A 17,843-nucleotide genomic window follows, 5' to 3' on the forward strand; every position below is an offset into this window, starting at 1 on the left:
TCCAAGGCCCCGGCGTTTCTTATATGGCATTTCTCCTGCGGGAGCGGGTGTCGTGGGAAGGATCACCGTCTGAGACGTCTCGCATCCCATTGGTCCGGGGTTCGTGAGAAAGTTGATGTCTGAGACATCTCGCATCCCATTGGTCTGGGGTTCGTGGGAACGTCGATGTCTGAGGCGTCTCATGCCTCCCATTGGTGCGAGGTTCATGGGAACGTCAGTGTTTGAGTCGTCTCACACCTTCCATTGGTCGGGGGGAACATTCCATCTCTCCGGAGTGGAGTCGGAGCTCTGGTGGCTGAGGAAACTTCACCCATGTACGTGGTCGAACGCACGTTGCCAATGGCGTCGAGGTGAAGGTGTGTTGTTGTTGTTGTTGTTGTTATAAGGGGTGTAAAAATCCTAACTATTAAAATAACGCACAGTGCATTTACAAATATTCACCCATTAGATTAGGGGATGGATTCCAACTAGAAAACACATACTTATCGAAATAGCTAAGCTATAGGAACCTGAATGTCTGTGTGCTCATGGTTTCCAGATTCACAACAATACAGCATGCTGGGAATCATGAATACATATACATATATCTTGAAAACCTGACGTGCTGGATAAATTTTGACTACAGATTTGAAATCAGCAGCCCAGATTTAGCCAAGAACACCTGCATTTCCCTTAGTAGCAGACAAAAGTATTTTTTGTAGCGCAGTCAATCGAATTGTTCTCGTCAGCAACCCAACGTGTCCACCAAGTTTTGTCCGAATCAGTCCACAACTTTTTGAGATATCGTGCTACATATCATTTTGACCCCATCTCTCAATGGTGAAGAATAACTTCAAAAATTCTGGTATCCAGATTCAGATCCAGATCTTCACTGAAATGGAATCAATTTGTCCTCGTCACACACCCAATGTGCCCTTCAAATTTCCTCTGAATCCGTCCACAACTTTAAGATGTCCTGCTCACAGATAAGCAAACAAACAGACAGACGGGGTGAAAACACAACCTCAGTCCAGCTTTGCTGGCAGAGGTAACAAGATGCGCCATAGCCATCACAAAAGTGGGGAAATTAACCCATACGCAAGGACACGTTCTTTACTAGTACTGTACAAAACATCCCTGCCAAAAGATACCATCATGGGACAATGCACATACCTGGCCTGAGCCAGCTCTTTCGCCTGGACAGAGAGCTGAGATGACAACTCATCAACACGATTTTGCAAACGGTCTGCTTGCTGCTGCTTCTCAATCCCAGCCTTTGCTGCATCCTGCAACCAAACCAACCAACCACTCCATCACTTTAACTTGCAGCAATCTGTTTCGCCTGCAAGATGCAATCACTAAAAGGAGGGAGGTCTATAGCCAATAACATTGCCAGCCATGATGCTATACCAACCTTGAACTCTTTCCCCAAAAACCCTCCATGTACCTGTGCGTTATCCAGGAGCATTTGCAGGTCTGCACAGCGCTTCCGCAACTCTTGCACAAGTACTGATTCGGTCTCAACATCCTTGTGTCGCAGAGCCTAAAGGGAAACCACAGTTCATCCACGTTTATAGAAACAACAGTACAGTTATGAGCTAAGGGGGTGCAGCATCACAAATTATGTACACTGTGTTAGGAGAGTTTTAATACAATATTGTTTTATTAAATTTCAGTTTCAAAAGATCAAAGGTAATGTCCTCTTTGAAAATGATTTTGCAAACCACAACTCAAGTCAGAAGCATCTTGGATGGTCTCTTGTACTTATATCTCATGTGATCTTTCATCGATATCAAACGGCTGAGCTAAGCTAAGGGGGTGCAGATATCAAACGTAAATTTGAAATATCAAAAATTCTGCAACGCTTTCATAAGTAACTTACTCAACCATACAAATCTCCTGGCCGAGTGATTTTCATGAAACAGACATCGTTACGCAAGCAGTGCTGGTCAGCTTTGTTCATCTGATGCAACCAAGTGCTTAAGATGACCTCTCAACCAAAAATAGCAACAACAACAATGTTCACCAGCCAGGACACAAGGCTCAAAGGTCATTCGAAATTAAACATCTTTTCCTGCAATCAAGATGAGCAAAAAAAAACAACTAATCATCAACTTCCAAGCTCACCAAGAAAGTGACTATGATATCGTATAAAACACGATGGTGATCGAAACACAAATGACAAAATGCCTATTGTATCAGATCAATAAATTAATATTAAACTCAAGACAAATAGGGCATTGCAAAATGATTGGTTGATTGGAAGAGTTAAAGTGCACTCTGTACTATCCGCACAAGTCTGTTCCTCGGCCCGTGCGGACACTTGATGCTGCACTTTCACCATTCTCAAGCTGCCTGAAAAGCTTGAGTTTGTCTTGTATTGTTAGCACACTACGCTTCCTCTTTGCCTTTGAAGCACAAGACGATGGTGTAGCACCATCGAGTGAACACTTTGGCCCCACACCCCAATCAGTGAAGGTTAAATACGTAAAGTGGCGAGCGGATCGCATGGATTCTAGCGATTGGTCGAGTTCTTGGGGAACGCTCAGACTCTCTCTCCTATCATTGGGTGATGTCTCATTGGGATCTATGTGCGCCGATTTTATGCGGGTACTTGACATTTGTGGTTAGTTGATATGTGGATAGTAGAGAGACCACTGTACTGAACAATTTGAGACACAAAACAGCTCAATTTAATGTGCAGGATGTTATTTAAAGCAATCAGTCACAGTTACCTGTGTTTTACTCGTACTCTCTTTCCAATGAGTTGAAAGGGCAGACAGCTGCTCCCGAAGCGAAATGCTTTCCTCTACAGCTGCACGTCTACGCTCAAGGTCATCCAGCTCTCTCTGCTGTGCATTTGATTGCTGCATTGCAAAACACACGTCAACAAATCACAGTTGTTGTCACACAGCACATCATGTAATTAGTTTAGTAAAACCTTTGTTACATACCTGCTCCAATTCCCTGATCTTATGGTCTTTCACTTGCAAGATCTCCAACACCTTACTGGCCTTCTCTTCTGCTCTTTGGTTCTCCCTAAAGCAAGTACAGACTCATTTATATATCTTTCTATAAATCCAGCAGTGTGTGTGTGTGTGTGTGTGTGTGTGTGTGTGTGTGTGTGTGTGTGTGTGTGTGTGTGTGTGTGTGTGTGTGTGTGTCTGTGACCGCTGTTTCTTGACAACCACTGGTCCGATCTAATTGAAACTTGCCAGGTATATTGCTGCGGACCTGAGTATGTGCCTTTTCAAGGTTTGATATTAATCGGACAAGTGCTTCCCAAGTTATGGCCATTTGTTTACCAAACCAATGACAGGACACGTTGCTGCGTAGGCGTGGCCGATGGGGAAAGAGTGCCTTAGTTACTGTGGCATAGGAGTGGCAATGGTCAATGGCAGCGAATGTCATGGCTGGCAAAGACAGGGAGGTAAACTTGATTTTAATTAACTCTGGTGTGTGTAAGTATCACAGCAGTTGTTACTTCAATGCAAGCGAGAATTTTTGGAATGCATGTGAACATTCCGTACGGGTATGCACTACTTCCGGATAGTGAGGACTTACTGTATTCTAATAATATCTCGATTTGTTATGCGCATTTATAGATAAACACAATGCCCCAATCCAGTCGTCGTTTACGAGAGCGAAGGAACGGCCTGTGTGTTTTTTGTTTGAAAGTTTTTTTTTTTTTTGCACGTACGGCCACGTACTAATACATTTTAAAGACCAAAGAGGCTTCCAAAGGATTCGATACTTTACCTTCTCCGCTGTTCAAGTTTACTCCCCAGCCCACCCACGATGGTAGACCTCTCAGCCACGATGGTGAAAGGGAATATCAGCACACTCTCAATGTCCATCAAGCTCGGTTGTGCACTCAATAGGTAACCGCTTGACTGCCATATTGGATGACCTCGTGACCATTCTGGCCGGGTCAGCATGCATGCCAACAGAGTACTATAAACAGGCCTCATGTGGGTGGGAGGACCTTCATGAGAGACATCAAATGGATACATGAAAGATATAAATTAAAATTCAAAATTTCTTATACCGACCCCGACTGAACATTAGAAGCATGTCAAAGATTTCAGGTAAGCTGATGGATTACATTTTTCAAATTACAAAGAGGCCAACCTCCAACATATTCCGATATCACTACACATCAAGTAGATGTATTAGTCCCCTACCGGTTTCACGAGAGGGGACAACAGGTTTGCTTCGGCCCATCTATCCTCACCTGCAGTTATTCTGACTTTTATCCTACACCCCTTAACCATTTGAGACCACTTCTTATCATGTAAATCCCATAGACCGTCACAATTGCAACATACCCTTTAGACCCCAATAAATCTCAAGACCATTTGGACCTTTACACCCATTAGAGACATGAGGGCTTGGACCATTTCGACCCATTCAATACCAGAAAGGGTACCTGGCAAAAAAAAAAATTAACTTTCACCCTTTAAAAAGCATGTGAATAAATTATTGAATATCAGCTGCTTTTTCGTATCCTTTTCTCACCAGTGTTGTAAGTAGAGCGAAAGGTGGTGTATGATCATAAATACTGTTTGATAGGGCGATATGTGTTGCAGGAATAAAATGGAAATGTTCGGAAAAAAAAAAAAAAAAAAAACATTTCGTGGAGCAAGACTTTTCTAAATATCAGACATGTCAAACGGGATTGAATGAGACTCACCATGATTAAAGATGAAGAAGAAGATGAAGGAGGAAGAGTTTTTGTTTTAATGCTTGTTGAAACCGGCCCATCTATCCTCACCTTACTCAACTATATCAAACTGTTTGAAACCGGCCCATCTATCCTCACCTTACTCAACTCTACCACACTGTTTAAATCTTGCCCATCTATCATCACCTTACTCAACTCTACCACACTGTTTAAATCTTGCCCATCTATCATCACCTTACTCAACTATATCATACTGTTTAAATCTTGCCCATCTATCATCACCTTACTCAACTACCACACTGTTTAAATCTTGCCCATCTATCATCACCTTACTCAACTATATCACACTGTTTAAATCTTGCCCATCTATCATCACCTTACTCAACTATATCACACTGTTTGAAACCTGCCCATCTATCCTCACCTTACTCAACAATATCATACTGTTTGAAACATGCCCACCTATCCTCACCTTACACAACTATATCATACTGTTTAAATCTTGCCCATCTATCCTCACCTTACTCAACTATATCACACTGTTTGAAACCTGCACATCTATCCTCACCTTACTCAACAATATCATACTGTTTGAAACATGCCCACCTATATCATACTGTTTAAATCTTGCCCATCTATCCTCACCTTACTCAACAATATCAAACTGTTTGAAACCTGCACATCTATCCTCACCTTACTCAACTATATCACACTGTTTGAAACCTGCACATCTATCCTCACCTTACTCAACAATATCATACTGTTTGAAACATGCCCACCTATATCATACTGTTTAAATCTTGCCCATCTATCCTCACCTTACTCAACTCTACCACAATATTTAAAACTTTCCCACCTATTCTCACCTTACACAACTATATCATACTGTTTAAAACTTGCCCATCTATCATCACCTTACTCAACTATATCACACTGTTTGAAACCGGCCCATCTATATCACACTGTTTGAAACCGGCCCATCTATCCTCACCTTACTCAACTATATCATACTGTTTGAAACATGCCCAACTATATCACACTATTTGAAACCAGCCCATCTATCATCACCTTACTCAACAATATCACACTGTTTGAAACTGGCCATTCTATCCTCACCTGACTCAAGTAAATCATACTATTTGAAACCTGCCCATCTATTCTGACCTTATTCAACTACATCATACTGTTTGAAACTGGCCCATCTATCCTTAACTTACTGAACTATATCATGCTGTTTAAAACCTGCCCATCTATCCTCACCTTACTCAACTCTACCACACTGTTTAAAACTTGCCCATCTATCCTCACCTTACACAACTATATCATACTGTTTAAAACTTGCCCATCTATCCTCACCTTACACAACTATATCATGCTGTTTAAAACCGGCCCATCTATCCTCACCTTACTCAACTCTACCACACTGTTTAAAACTTGCCCATCTATCCTCACCTTACTCAACTCTACCACACTGTTTAAAACTTGCCCATCTATCCTCACCTTACACAACTATATCATACTGTTTAAAACTTGCCCATCTATCCTCACCTTACTCAACAATATCATACTGTTTGAAACATGCCCATCTATATCACACTATTTGAAACCAGCCCATCTATCATCACCTTACTCAACTATATCACACTGTTTAAAACCTGCCCATCTATCCTCACCTGACTCAACAATATCAAACTGTTTGAAACCTGCCCATCTATACTCACCTTACTCAACAATATCATACTGTTTGAAACCGGCCCATCTATCCTCACCTTACTCAACTCTATCACACTGTTTGAAACCGGCCATTCTATCCTCACCTTACACAACTATATCACACTGTTTGAAACCGGCCCATCTATCCTCACCTTACTCAACAATATCAAACTGTTTGAAACCGGCCCATCTATCCTCACCTTACTCAACAATATCATACTGTTTGAAACATGCCCATCTATATCACACTATTTGAAACCAGCCCATCTATCATCACCTTACTCAACTATATCACACTGTTTAAAACCTGCCCATCTATCCTCACCTGACTCAACTATATCACACTGTTTAAAACCTGCCCATCTATCCTCACCTGACTCAACAATATCACACTGTTTGAAACCGGCCCATCTATCCTCACCTTACTCAACTCTATCACACTGTTTGAAACCGGCCCATCTATCCTCACCTTACTCAACTCTATCACACTGTTTGAAACCGGCCATTCTATCCTCACCTTACACAACTATATCACACTGTTTGAAACCGGCCATTCTATCCTCACCTTACTCAACAATATCAAACTGTTTGAAACCGGCCCATCTATCATCACCTTACTCAACAATATCACACTGTTTGAAACTGGCCATTCTATCCTCACCTGACTCAAGTAAATCATACTATTTGAAACCTGCCCATCTATTCTGACCTTATTCAACTACATCATACTGTTTGAAACTGGCCCATCTATCCTTAACTTACTGAACTATATTATGCTGTTTGAAACCGGCCCATCTATCATCACCTGACTCAACTATATCATGCTGTTTGAAACCGGCCCATCTATCCTCACCTTATTCAACTATATTATTGTGGTGCCGGGCATCGGTGGTGAGCATGACCACTAGATGGAGTCGTAGAGTCGGCTCCACCGATCACTCGGAATTTATAGGTCGTCACCCCGGATAATTCCGGAGCCGACGGGTCCCTTATCGGACCGAAGATCGCCAATAGGTCGACTGTGTGGGATTGGGTTGATTGCCAATTTCAATTTCCTTCAATAACCAAGTCGTCCAAACTACCTGGGAAATTCACCCTCGGCAGAGCTCGAGTGGAATGAGCCCTTAGTGTGCTCGAACCGTGCGTAACCCGAGCGGAGGTTACCGAGGTCCGTCAGTCCAAATGCACAATTTTCCGCTTCCAAATTTCCCAACATGCACCATGCTAAACCAATAAAGAAAACACAGAAACAAACTGATACATTTAACAGGGGATATATTTATAATGGTGGGGGGGGGGGGAAGGGAACACACAAAGAGCAGAGTTATCTGACTATAAGAGATGCAGTCAATGTACAAGCAAAAAGCACTTATCCAGTTGCTACTTAAAGACGCGCGCGCACGCACGCACGCACGCACGCACGCACGCACGCACGCACACACACACCCGTCGGGTCTTTATTGAAGACCTCCAGCTCGAGGACAGGTGAGCGAGACCAGAGCCTGTGCTTGGACCTGTCCACCTCGTGTGGTCTTCGACGATCCGGCTCGATGGGACTCAAACCCGCAACACGATGCCGCTCCAAGCACCAGGTACCACACTCTCCAACCGGCCACGCACCAATCGACCAAGGCCAAGGAGAAGATCAGAGGCGACGATGACCGAGCTCGGCAGGACTCAAACCCGATGATGACCACGACGACCACCATCACCTCAATCTTTTTTCCACCACCAGTACCCAGCCTGGTGTTTCTTATATTCCTTTTTCTTCCGGGGTGAGCAAATCGCCGTCTGAGGCACTCTCCACCCTCATTGGATGGGGCGTCGTGGGAAGGTCGCTCTCTGTGGCCATCTCAACCCTCATTGGCCGGCGTGTCGTGGGAAAGCCGCCTTCTGTGGCCATCTCAACCCTCATTGGCCAGCGTGTCGTGGGAAAGCCACCTTCTGTGGCCATCTTGACACTCATTGGTCGGCGTGCAGTGGGAAAGTCACTTTCTGTGGCGTGATTGGACAAGGGGAACGCCCCTGCCTTCCTGGGCGGAGTCCCGCTCTGAGGCGATGGAAATGTCCGCCCACGTACGTGACCGAACGCACGTGGGCGATAGCATCGGTGTGTGGAGTGAAGTGAAGGTTTGTTACAAACAAATCTCAGCAGCACACACATGCAATTCCCGTTAGACACAGGTCGGGGGCCCTAACTAATATGGAATAGGGAAAGCCGAGAAGCGAACGTAGAATTCTTCTGACATATATCAAATTAAACCGTCTTTTTGCGATGAAAAAAAATAAATATTACCTTAACATTACCTTCACAACAACTACACTGCCGAGAACAGGATCTCATCTGCAAAAAGAATTATTACCTCAACATTACCTTCACAACAACAACGACACGGCCGAGAACAGGATCTCATCTGGAAAAAAAAAATCCTCAACATTACCTTCACAACGACAACTACACCGCCTCGAACAGGATCTCATCTAAAAAATTAATATTACCTAAACATTACCTTCACAACAACTACACCGCCTCGAACAGGATCTCATCGAAAAAATTAATATTACCTAAACATTACCTTCACAACAACTACACGGCCGAGAACAGGATCTCATCTGAAAAAAAAATTTCCTCAACATTACCTTCACAACGACAACTACACCGCCTCGAACAGGATCTCATCTAAACAACTACACGGCCGAGAACAGGATCTCATCTGAAAAAAAAATTCCTCAACATTACCTTCACAACGACAACGACACCGCCGAGAATAGGATCTCATCTAAAAAATTAATATTACCTCAACATTACCTTCACAACAACAACGACACGGCCGAGAACAGGATCTCATCTGAAAAAAAAAATTTCCTCAACATTACCTTCACAACGACAACTACACCGCCAAGAACAGGATCTCATCTAAAAATATATATATTACCTCAACATTACCTTCACAACAACAATTACACCGCCAAGAACAGGATCTCATCTGCAAAAATAAATATTACCTCAACATTACCTTCACAACAACAACGACACGGCCGAGAACAGGATCTCATCTGGAAAAAAAAAATCCTCAACATTACCTTCACAACGACAACTACACCGCCAAGAACAGGATCTCATCTAAAAATATATATATTACCTCAACATTACCTTCACAACAACAATTACACCGCCAAGAACAGGATCTCATCTGCAAAAATAAATATTACCTCAACATTACCTTCACAACAACTACACCGCCTTGAACATGATCTTATCTGCAAAAAGAAATATTACCAACATTACCTTCACAACAACAACTACACCACCGAGAACAGGATCTCATCTGAAAAAATAAATATTACCTCAACATTACCTTCACAACAACTACACGGCCGAGAACAGGATCTCATCTGAAAAAAAAAAAATCCTCAACATTACCTTCACAACGACAACTACACCGCCGAAAACAAGATCTCATCTAAAAAAAAATAATATTACCTCAACATTACCTTCACAACGACAATTACACCGCTAAGAACAAGATCTCATCTAAAAAAAATTAATATTACCTCGACATTATACCTCTACATTACCTTCACAACAACTACACCGCCAAGAACAGGATCGCATCTAAAAAAGATAAATACTCGAAGTGAACGTAGTATTCTTCTTGCATTCGCTTCTGACTTTACCGACAAAATGTTCACAACTGTATATGCAATTTCCGGTCACTTTGGCCTGGATTCAGGATCAGCGATCAAATAACGTAAATCACGATTAAAAATTATTCTTTGATGATGCGGGAAATATCTTTATTAAAACCAGTGGAGGAAATATACACCATGTCTGATATTATTTGCCCAGGTCAAAAAACCAGTTAAAACCAGTACACATTTTCAACTGGTCTCTATTGGTTCTAATTGGTCTTTAACTGGTCTCTATTGGTTTCAACTGGTACCAGTTAAATTCAGTCAGAATTCCAATTTCCCAGTTGAAAAAACCAGTAGCTCATATTTGTACCAGTTAAAGTCTTACTGGTTCCAGTTGATACTAGTTGCAATGTACTGGTCTCCCAGTTGATACCAGTTAGTTAAATACAATTGTATTTCAACTGGTAATATAATCACTCTATTCCAATTTCCATATTAAAACCAGTAAGAAACCAACTGGCTTTACTGGTACCAGTTGGCTACTGGTTTTCAACTGGTACCAGTTGACCAGTAAGATACTGGTCTTTACTGGTTTTTTGACCTGGGTGGGTCTTTCATGTCTCCGACGATGCCTTGATCTCCCGGCATAAATCATTCCCCATGACAAAAACCGGAAACAAAAAACAACCAGAAACAAAACAAAAACGGAAGCAAAAGGTCATAGCTAAACATGGATTCCAAATAGCCAGGGGTATTGTGTTGTTGTTGTTTCCTAATCTCATGTGCACGCGATAAGTATGAAGCTCACTACGTTCGCTATAAACACACACTTACTGATATAACTGTTCTTTCGGGACCTGAATGTTGAGTGCAGCAAGCTTCCAAATTCGTAACAATATATCACACTGTTTGAAACCTGCACATCTATCCTCACCTTCCTCAACTATATCACACTGTTTGAAACCTGCACATCTATCCTCACCTTCCTCAACTATATCACACTGTTTGAAACCTGCACATCTATCCTCACCTTCCTCAACTATATCACACTGTTTGAAACCTGCACATCTATCCTCACCTTCCTCAACTACATCACACTGTTTGAAACCTGCACATCTATCCTCACCTGACAACGATATCACACTGTTTAAAACCTGCCCATCTATCCTCACCTTACTCAACTACATCACACTGTTTAAAACCTGCCCATCTATCCTCACCTTCCTCAACGATATCATACTGTTTAAAACCTGCCCATCTATCCTCACCTTACTCAACTACATCACACTGTTTAAAACCTGCCCATCTATCCTCACCTTCCTTAACTATAACACACTGTTTGAAACCTGCACATCTATCCTTACCTGACAACGATATCACACTGTTTAAAACCTGCCCATCTATCCTCACCTTACTCAACTACATCACACTGTTTAAAACCTGCCCATCTATCCTCACCTTCCTCAACGATATCATACTGTTTAAAACCTGCCCATCTATCCTCACCTGACAACGATATCACACTGTTTAAAACCTGCCCATCTATCCTCACCTTACTCAACTACATCACACTGTTTAAAACCTGCCCATCTATCCTCACCTTCCTCAACGATATCATACTGTTTAAAACCTGCCCATCTATCCTCACCTGACAACGATATCACACTGTTTAAAACCTGCCCATCTACCCTCACCTGACAACGATATCATACTGTTTAAAACCTGCCCATCTATCCTCACCTTACTCAACTACATCACACTGTTTAAAACCTGCCCATCTATCCTCACCTTCCTCAACGATATCATACTGTTTAAAACCTGCCCATCTATCCTCACCTTCCTCAACTATAACACTGTTTGAAACCTGCACATCTATCCTCACCTGACAACAATATCACACTGTTTAAAACCTGCCCATCTATCCTCACCTTCCTCAACGATATCATACTGTTTAAAACCTGCCCATCTATCCTCACCTGACAACGATATCACACTGTTTAAAACCTGCCCATCTACCCTCACCTTACTCAACGATATCACACTGTTTAAAACCTGCCCATCTACCCTCACCTTACTCAACGATATCATACTGTTTGAAACCGGCCCATCTATCCTCACCTTACTCAAGTACATCACACTGTTTAAAACCTGCCCATCTATATCATAGTTTAAAACCTGCCCATCTATCCTCACCTTACTCAACTATATCACACTGTTTGAAACCTGCACATCTATCCTCACCTGACAACAATATCACACTGTTTAAAACCTGCCCATCTATCCTCACCTTCCTCAACGATATCATACTGTTTAAAACCTGCCCATCTATCCTCACCTGACAACGATATCACACTGTTTAAAACCTGCCCATCTACCCTCACCTTACTCAACGATATCACACTGTTTAAAACCTGCCCATCTACCCTCACCTTACTCAACGATATCATACTGTTTGAAACCGGCCCATCTATCCTCACCTTACTCAAGTACATCACACTGTTTAAAACCTGCCCATCTATATCATAGTTTAAAACCTGCCCATCTATCCTCACCTTACTCAACTATATCACACTGTTTGAAACCGGCCATCTTTCTTCACCTTACTCAACCAGATGACACTGTTTGAAACCGGCCCATCTATCACCACCTTCTTCAACTATATCACACCGTTTGCAGATTGGGTTTGATTAGTAGCATCCCCTTTCGGACAATTACGGACGAACAGCACGCAGGCAGGCAAGTAGGGATGGACGGATGGACGGACAGCAGGCAAGTCGGGATGGACGGGCAGTAGGCACGGACGGACGGCAGGCAGGGACGGACGGACGGACGGACGGACGGCAGGCACGGACGGACGGACGGACGGCAGGCACGGACGGACGGACGGACGGCAGGCACGGACGGACGGACAGCAGGGACGGACGGACAGCAGGCAGGGACGGACGGACAGCAGGCAGGGACGGACGGACAGCAGGCAGGGACGGACGGACAGCAGGCAGGGACGGACGGACAGCAGGCAGGGACGGACGGACAGCAGGCAGGGACGGACGGACAGCAGGCAGGGACGGACGGACAGCAGGCAGGGACGGACGGACAGCAGGCAGGGACGGACGGACAGCAGGCACGGACGGACGGACAGCAGGCACGGACAGCAGGCAGGGACGGACGGACAGCAGGCAGGGACGGACGGACGGACAGCAGGCAGGGACGGACGGACGGACAGCAGGCAAGTCGGGATGGACGGGCGGACAGTAGGCACGGACGGACGGACAGCAGGCACGGACGGACGGACAGCAGGCAGGGACGGACGGACGGACAGCAGGCAGGGACGGACGGACGGACAGCAGGCAAGTCGGGATGGACGGGCGGACAGTAGGCACGGACGGACGGACGGACGGCAGGCAGGGACGGACAGCAGGCAGGGACGGACAGCAGGCAGGGACGGACAGCAGGCAGGGACGGACGGACGGACGGACGGACAGCAGGCAGGGACGGACGGACGGACGGACGGACAGCAGGCAGGGACGGACGGACGGACGGACGGACAGCAGGCAGGGACGGACAGCAGGCAGGGACGGACGGACGGACAGCAGGCAGGGACGGACGGACCCCACGACCGAGGTCCTTTTAAATTAAATATGTTATGTTGTGTTTAATACGCTTTTGTGGATCAGTCAAATGCGCAATCCATGACTTCTTTTTGTCCAGGTCGTTCTTGAACCATAATTAATTGATGTGGTACAGTACAAATTAGTTGACAATGCAGGAAACAAGTTACAAGGAAGCCCGGCCTGAGGAGCCGGTAAAATGAGAACGCACCTACCTTTGTATAACCATTCTCACCACCTGGGAAACGTCTGGCTTGTCTTCTTGTAACCGTTTCCATAACGACCACACGAAGTCCTTGTCTGCCTGCGAGTGGAGATTCCTCATCAGTTCGTTCGATGTAAGTAACAGAATCGACAAATGAACATGCTACGAACCACGGAGCGGGCTTCACCACCACCTGGCATTGGCGGAGTTCCTCTGCGAGACGTCTTGCTCCTTCTTCTGCGGTCTCATCACAACCTTGCCAGGACGCCATCGGAAGAAGTAGTTCTCAATTCCTCTTTCTCACGATGAATTACATTGTGATTGTCACGTGCGTAATGAGCAACACACCCAGGTCCATAATATATACCAATAATAGCGAACGCAGTGAGCTTCATACTTAACGCGTGCACGTGAGAGAATAGGTAAACAACAAAACAAAACAAAACAAAAACAACAACACAATAGCCCTGGCTATTTGGAATCCGTGTCGTTAGCTATGACCTTTTGCTTCCAGTTGTTGTTAAACGCTGTGCGGTGTATAAACACGATTGGGTTTTATTTCTATCTTGTGAATATTACTTGACGTGTGCACATGAGAGAATAGGAAACAACAAAAACAACACAATACCCTGCCAATTGTGAATCCGTGTCGTTGGCTATGACCATTTTGATTCGGTTTTTGTTTTGTTTCTGGTATTTTTTTGTTTCCGTTTTTTTTTTCATGAGGAATGATGCATGCCGGGAGATCATCACCGGAAGTGTTTATTTATTTATTGAAATATTTTTTTCCCAAAGTTAATTTAATCCTTCCGAAAGTGATTTTGTTCATGACAGGAAGTGTTTATTTTGTATTTAACATTACCGGGAGTGATTTTGAAACTCTTTCCGGAACTTTTAATTTCTTTTATTCTTGACCAGAAGTGATCCTTTATTATCTTGCCAAAACGAAGTTTTTACAAGATATGTTAGTCAGCTTGTATGTTTTTTTTTTGTCTGTAATCGCGTATAAAAAATTCTGCAGAGCACAGGTATCATTGGAAATTTTTGTAACTTCACATATCAGAGGCCTATAGAGGTCCCTTTCAGCGCATAAAATTTTGAAGGTCAAGGTCAAAGGTCAAGGTCACTTTGTCGCAAATCAGGGGAGTCGACAAAACCCTTATTTTTTGAGTAATTTTGATCGGATCGTCTTCAAACTTCATGGGAATATAGTTCATGGTCTGGCGCTCAGCTGATTAATTTTTGGTGGCGATTGGCCTTGACCTTCATGGTTAGCGCCAAAGGTCAAACATATTTGACCCCAAGGTCAAATTTTCAAGTTTTAGGAACCATATCGTGTAGTACCTCAAATTGAACACCTCGATGAGTGCTTTCCAGATATGTCAAGCTTGAGACATTATGACGTCATTTGGTGACGTTATGAGGCAAACGCATATTTTTCATGGTTACTCTGTAGAACGATTCTCATCGGAATCTCTCGTAGGCAGATATTCCTCAAGGAGTCGCTCCTGGTGGATAGCAGCTCTGTTCACCTCAGTGTGACCTTAAAGAAGTCACACGTGGTCACCTTTTGGCAAGATACGGGTCACCCTGCGGGTGTCATTGGTTTATTTATTTATTTATTTATTCAATTATTTTTTTCCCAAAGTTAATTTTAATAAAGATATCTCCCGCATCATCAAAAAATAATTTTTCATCGTGATTTACATGATATAATCGCTGATCCCGAATCCAGGCCGAAGTAACCGGAAATTGCGTCAAAATCATCAGCTGTGCAGCGCTTACATGTACCACGGTATAGTTGGCAAGTATACAGTTGTGAACAAGTTTTATGTAAAGTCAGAAGTGAATGTAAGAAGAATTCTACGTTCGCTTCTAGGCTTTGCCTATTCCATATTAGGACAGAACTGCAAACACAAATCGCCAAAGACAAGCCTATACTGCAAAACGATGTTAAAACTGTACAGTAATACACGCCAATCCGCACGATTTACGGCAATGAACACCAGATCACGTGGTTTACGGCAATCCACGCCAGTTCGCATGATTTACGGCAATCCACGCCAGTTCGCATGATTTACGGCTATCCACGCCAGTTCGCATGGTTTACGGCAATCCACGCCAGTTCGCATGATTTACGGCATTCCACGCCAGTTCGCATGGTTTACGGCAATCCACGCGAGTTCTCATGATTTACGGCAATACGTCCCAAGCCACATGTTTATAACAATCACGACTCACTGACAGTGATATCTGTATTAACTGAATGGGAAGATCACTGACACTGATGTTATTACTAACTGGATTACCATTCACGGGTGAATGTTGTCAACGCGCCGCCATCTTTAGACCCCCAAAAAAGACCTTACACGTTGTTCGTACCAAGTGAGGCATGCCTATTACGTTTTAAAATCGATCGGCCAGAGCCTGCAGGGAAATATTGCGAATAATTTTTTGCTATCATTCACAAACGGTATGCGGTCAAAAGCATTTGTGAACGGTTATCCTTTGAAATAGTATGAAGGGTAGAGGTAATGAAAGGCTCCCTGTTTGACTTACGACAATTCACGACCATCTGCATGATTTACGACATTCCAAGACTGCGCTTGATTTCCGGCAAATAAGATGGTTCGGATTTCGATGGACGATTTGCAGTGACGTCATCGAAGGCACAGTTGTTTTTCTTGTTTCCATGACGACCACATCAAACTTTGTCTCCCAAGGGCATCATCGCTGGACTTGGTATTCCAACGCTGGCGGTGTGGCAACGGAGATTGACCATGTGCTCGTTGATGGTCGCTGGAGGATGATCCAGAACTGCAGGGTCGACTGTTGTGATCAGTTCCTCAATACTGACCAGCGGCTTGTAGTAGCAACTCTGAAGTTTCAGCTCAAATCTGGGAGAATGGTACCATCCCAGCCTAGGCTGGAATTTGGAACGCTCAGGGATGAAAGGATTGCTGAGGAGTTTGCGAACAGACTGAGTGGGGATTTGGGGATCTGGGTGTTTTGAGGAATCTTCAAGAATTGTTGGAGGACCTTCAAGATTACCATCCTTGATGTTGCCGGTGGTTGCCTTAGAACCCACCATCAGGCAAAGAAGAACTTTGTCTCCCAAGGGACGCTGGATACCATTGACCAGAGCCGCAACACGAGGCTTAATGGCCTTGCTGAGTTGTTCAGAGAGTTGTATGTTCATTGAGGGCAGACATGGAGACCGATGTGTGAGTAATCTGTGAGGAGGTGGAGCATCACCGATGGTCAAGTGATTCTCGTCCCGCTTACAGGGGAATTTATGTATTGCGTGCTGCCAAGCCCGTCCCCCGGTGTACTGCAGGTAGAACTCGAGAGTGGTGGGCTCTTGACAGAGGAGTTTGACGTGAAGGCCTGCTGGGCCGGTTACCTTGCGAGGCTGTAACAGGCTGACCCACCAGCTGTTGAGTTTGATGTCAGGGGTGTAACTATCCCTCTTGCTGATCTTCAAATGAACTGTGAACCATCTTCGTTTGTAGAAACACAGGCTGCAGTGAACCAGGGGAAAGGGGGTAAAGCTCCAGGGATCTGTGGCAAAAATGCTGAGCTTCTCAAGGCTGGTGGAAATGCTATACTCATGTCTTTGCATGCAGTTCTGTGCTCTGCCTGGAACACAGACATCATCCCAACTGACTGGAAGAGGGGCCTTGTGTCCCTCTCTTGAAAGGGAAAGGATGACACTGCTCTCAGTGCCAGGCAAGGTCTTTGCTCAAATAATTCTTGATAGGGTTTGCCACCATTTTCTTGAGCAGCAGCGCCCAATGCAGTCGGGTGTTGTAGAAAATAACTCAATTTCCACAAGATGTATCAGCATACCAAAGGAGAACCTTTAATTTTGTATAAACGGAGGAAGAACATTGAATGCTTGACTGAAACATTTGAATGGACTTCACTGAAACAGAAGCCTGAAGCAATTCTTCTTATACACAACTTGACATTCCAACGATTGACTGTGTCCTTGCCCTTCGGGTCCTCACCAAACGCA

The 17,843-nt window shown here is 44.1% G+C and overlaps 1 protein-coding gene across 4 annotated transcripts in view; it reads right to left on the reverse strand.

Annotated features, from left to right (window-relative positions):
- The window catches only part of CNTLN (centlein), a 77,689-nt gene extending 63,199 nt beyond the window's left edge, over positions 1-14,490 (reverse strand). Inside the window, exons 1-6 of one of the 4 annotated variants that reach the window (XM_085845597.1) lie at positions 14,019-14,490; positions 13,836-13,924; positions 2,934-3,018; positions 2,715-2,846; positions 1,427-1,522; positions 1,153-1,265 (exon numbers count right to left, since the gene is read on the reverse strand). In XM_085845597.1, coding sequence (XP_085701723.1) covers positions 1,153-1,265; positions 1,427-1,522; positions 2,715-2,846; positions 2,934-3,018; positions 13,836-13,924; positions 14,019-14,096 — 593 coding nt within the window. In that variant the 5' untranslated portion in view covers positions 14,097-14,490. Of the gene's footprint in view, positions 1-1,152; positions 1,266-1,426; positions 1,523-2,714; positions 2,847-2,933; positions 3,019-3,738; positions 7,694-13,835; positions 13,925-14,018 lie in introns of those variants that run through there. The other 3 variants (XR_015049152.1, XM_085845599.1, XM_085845596.1) reach the window with 3 other exon arrangements.
- Between the last annotated feature and the right edge of the window lie 3,353 nt (positions 14,491-17,843).

This window comes from Eptatretus burgeri, chromosome 11, assembly GCF_056783735.1.
Source record: "Eptatretus burgeri isolate ZD-2024b chromosome 11, Ebu_testis_v1, whole genome shotgun sequence".
Taxonomy (NCBI): domain Eukaryota; kingdom Metazoa; phylum Chordata; class Myxini; order Myxiniformes; family Myxinidae; genus Eptatretus; species Eptatretus burgeri.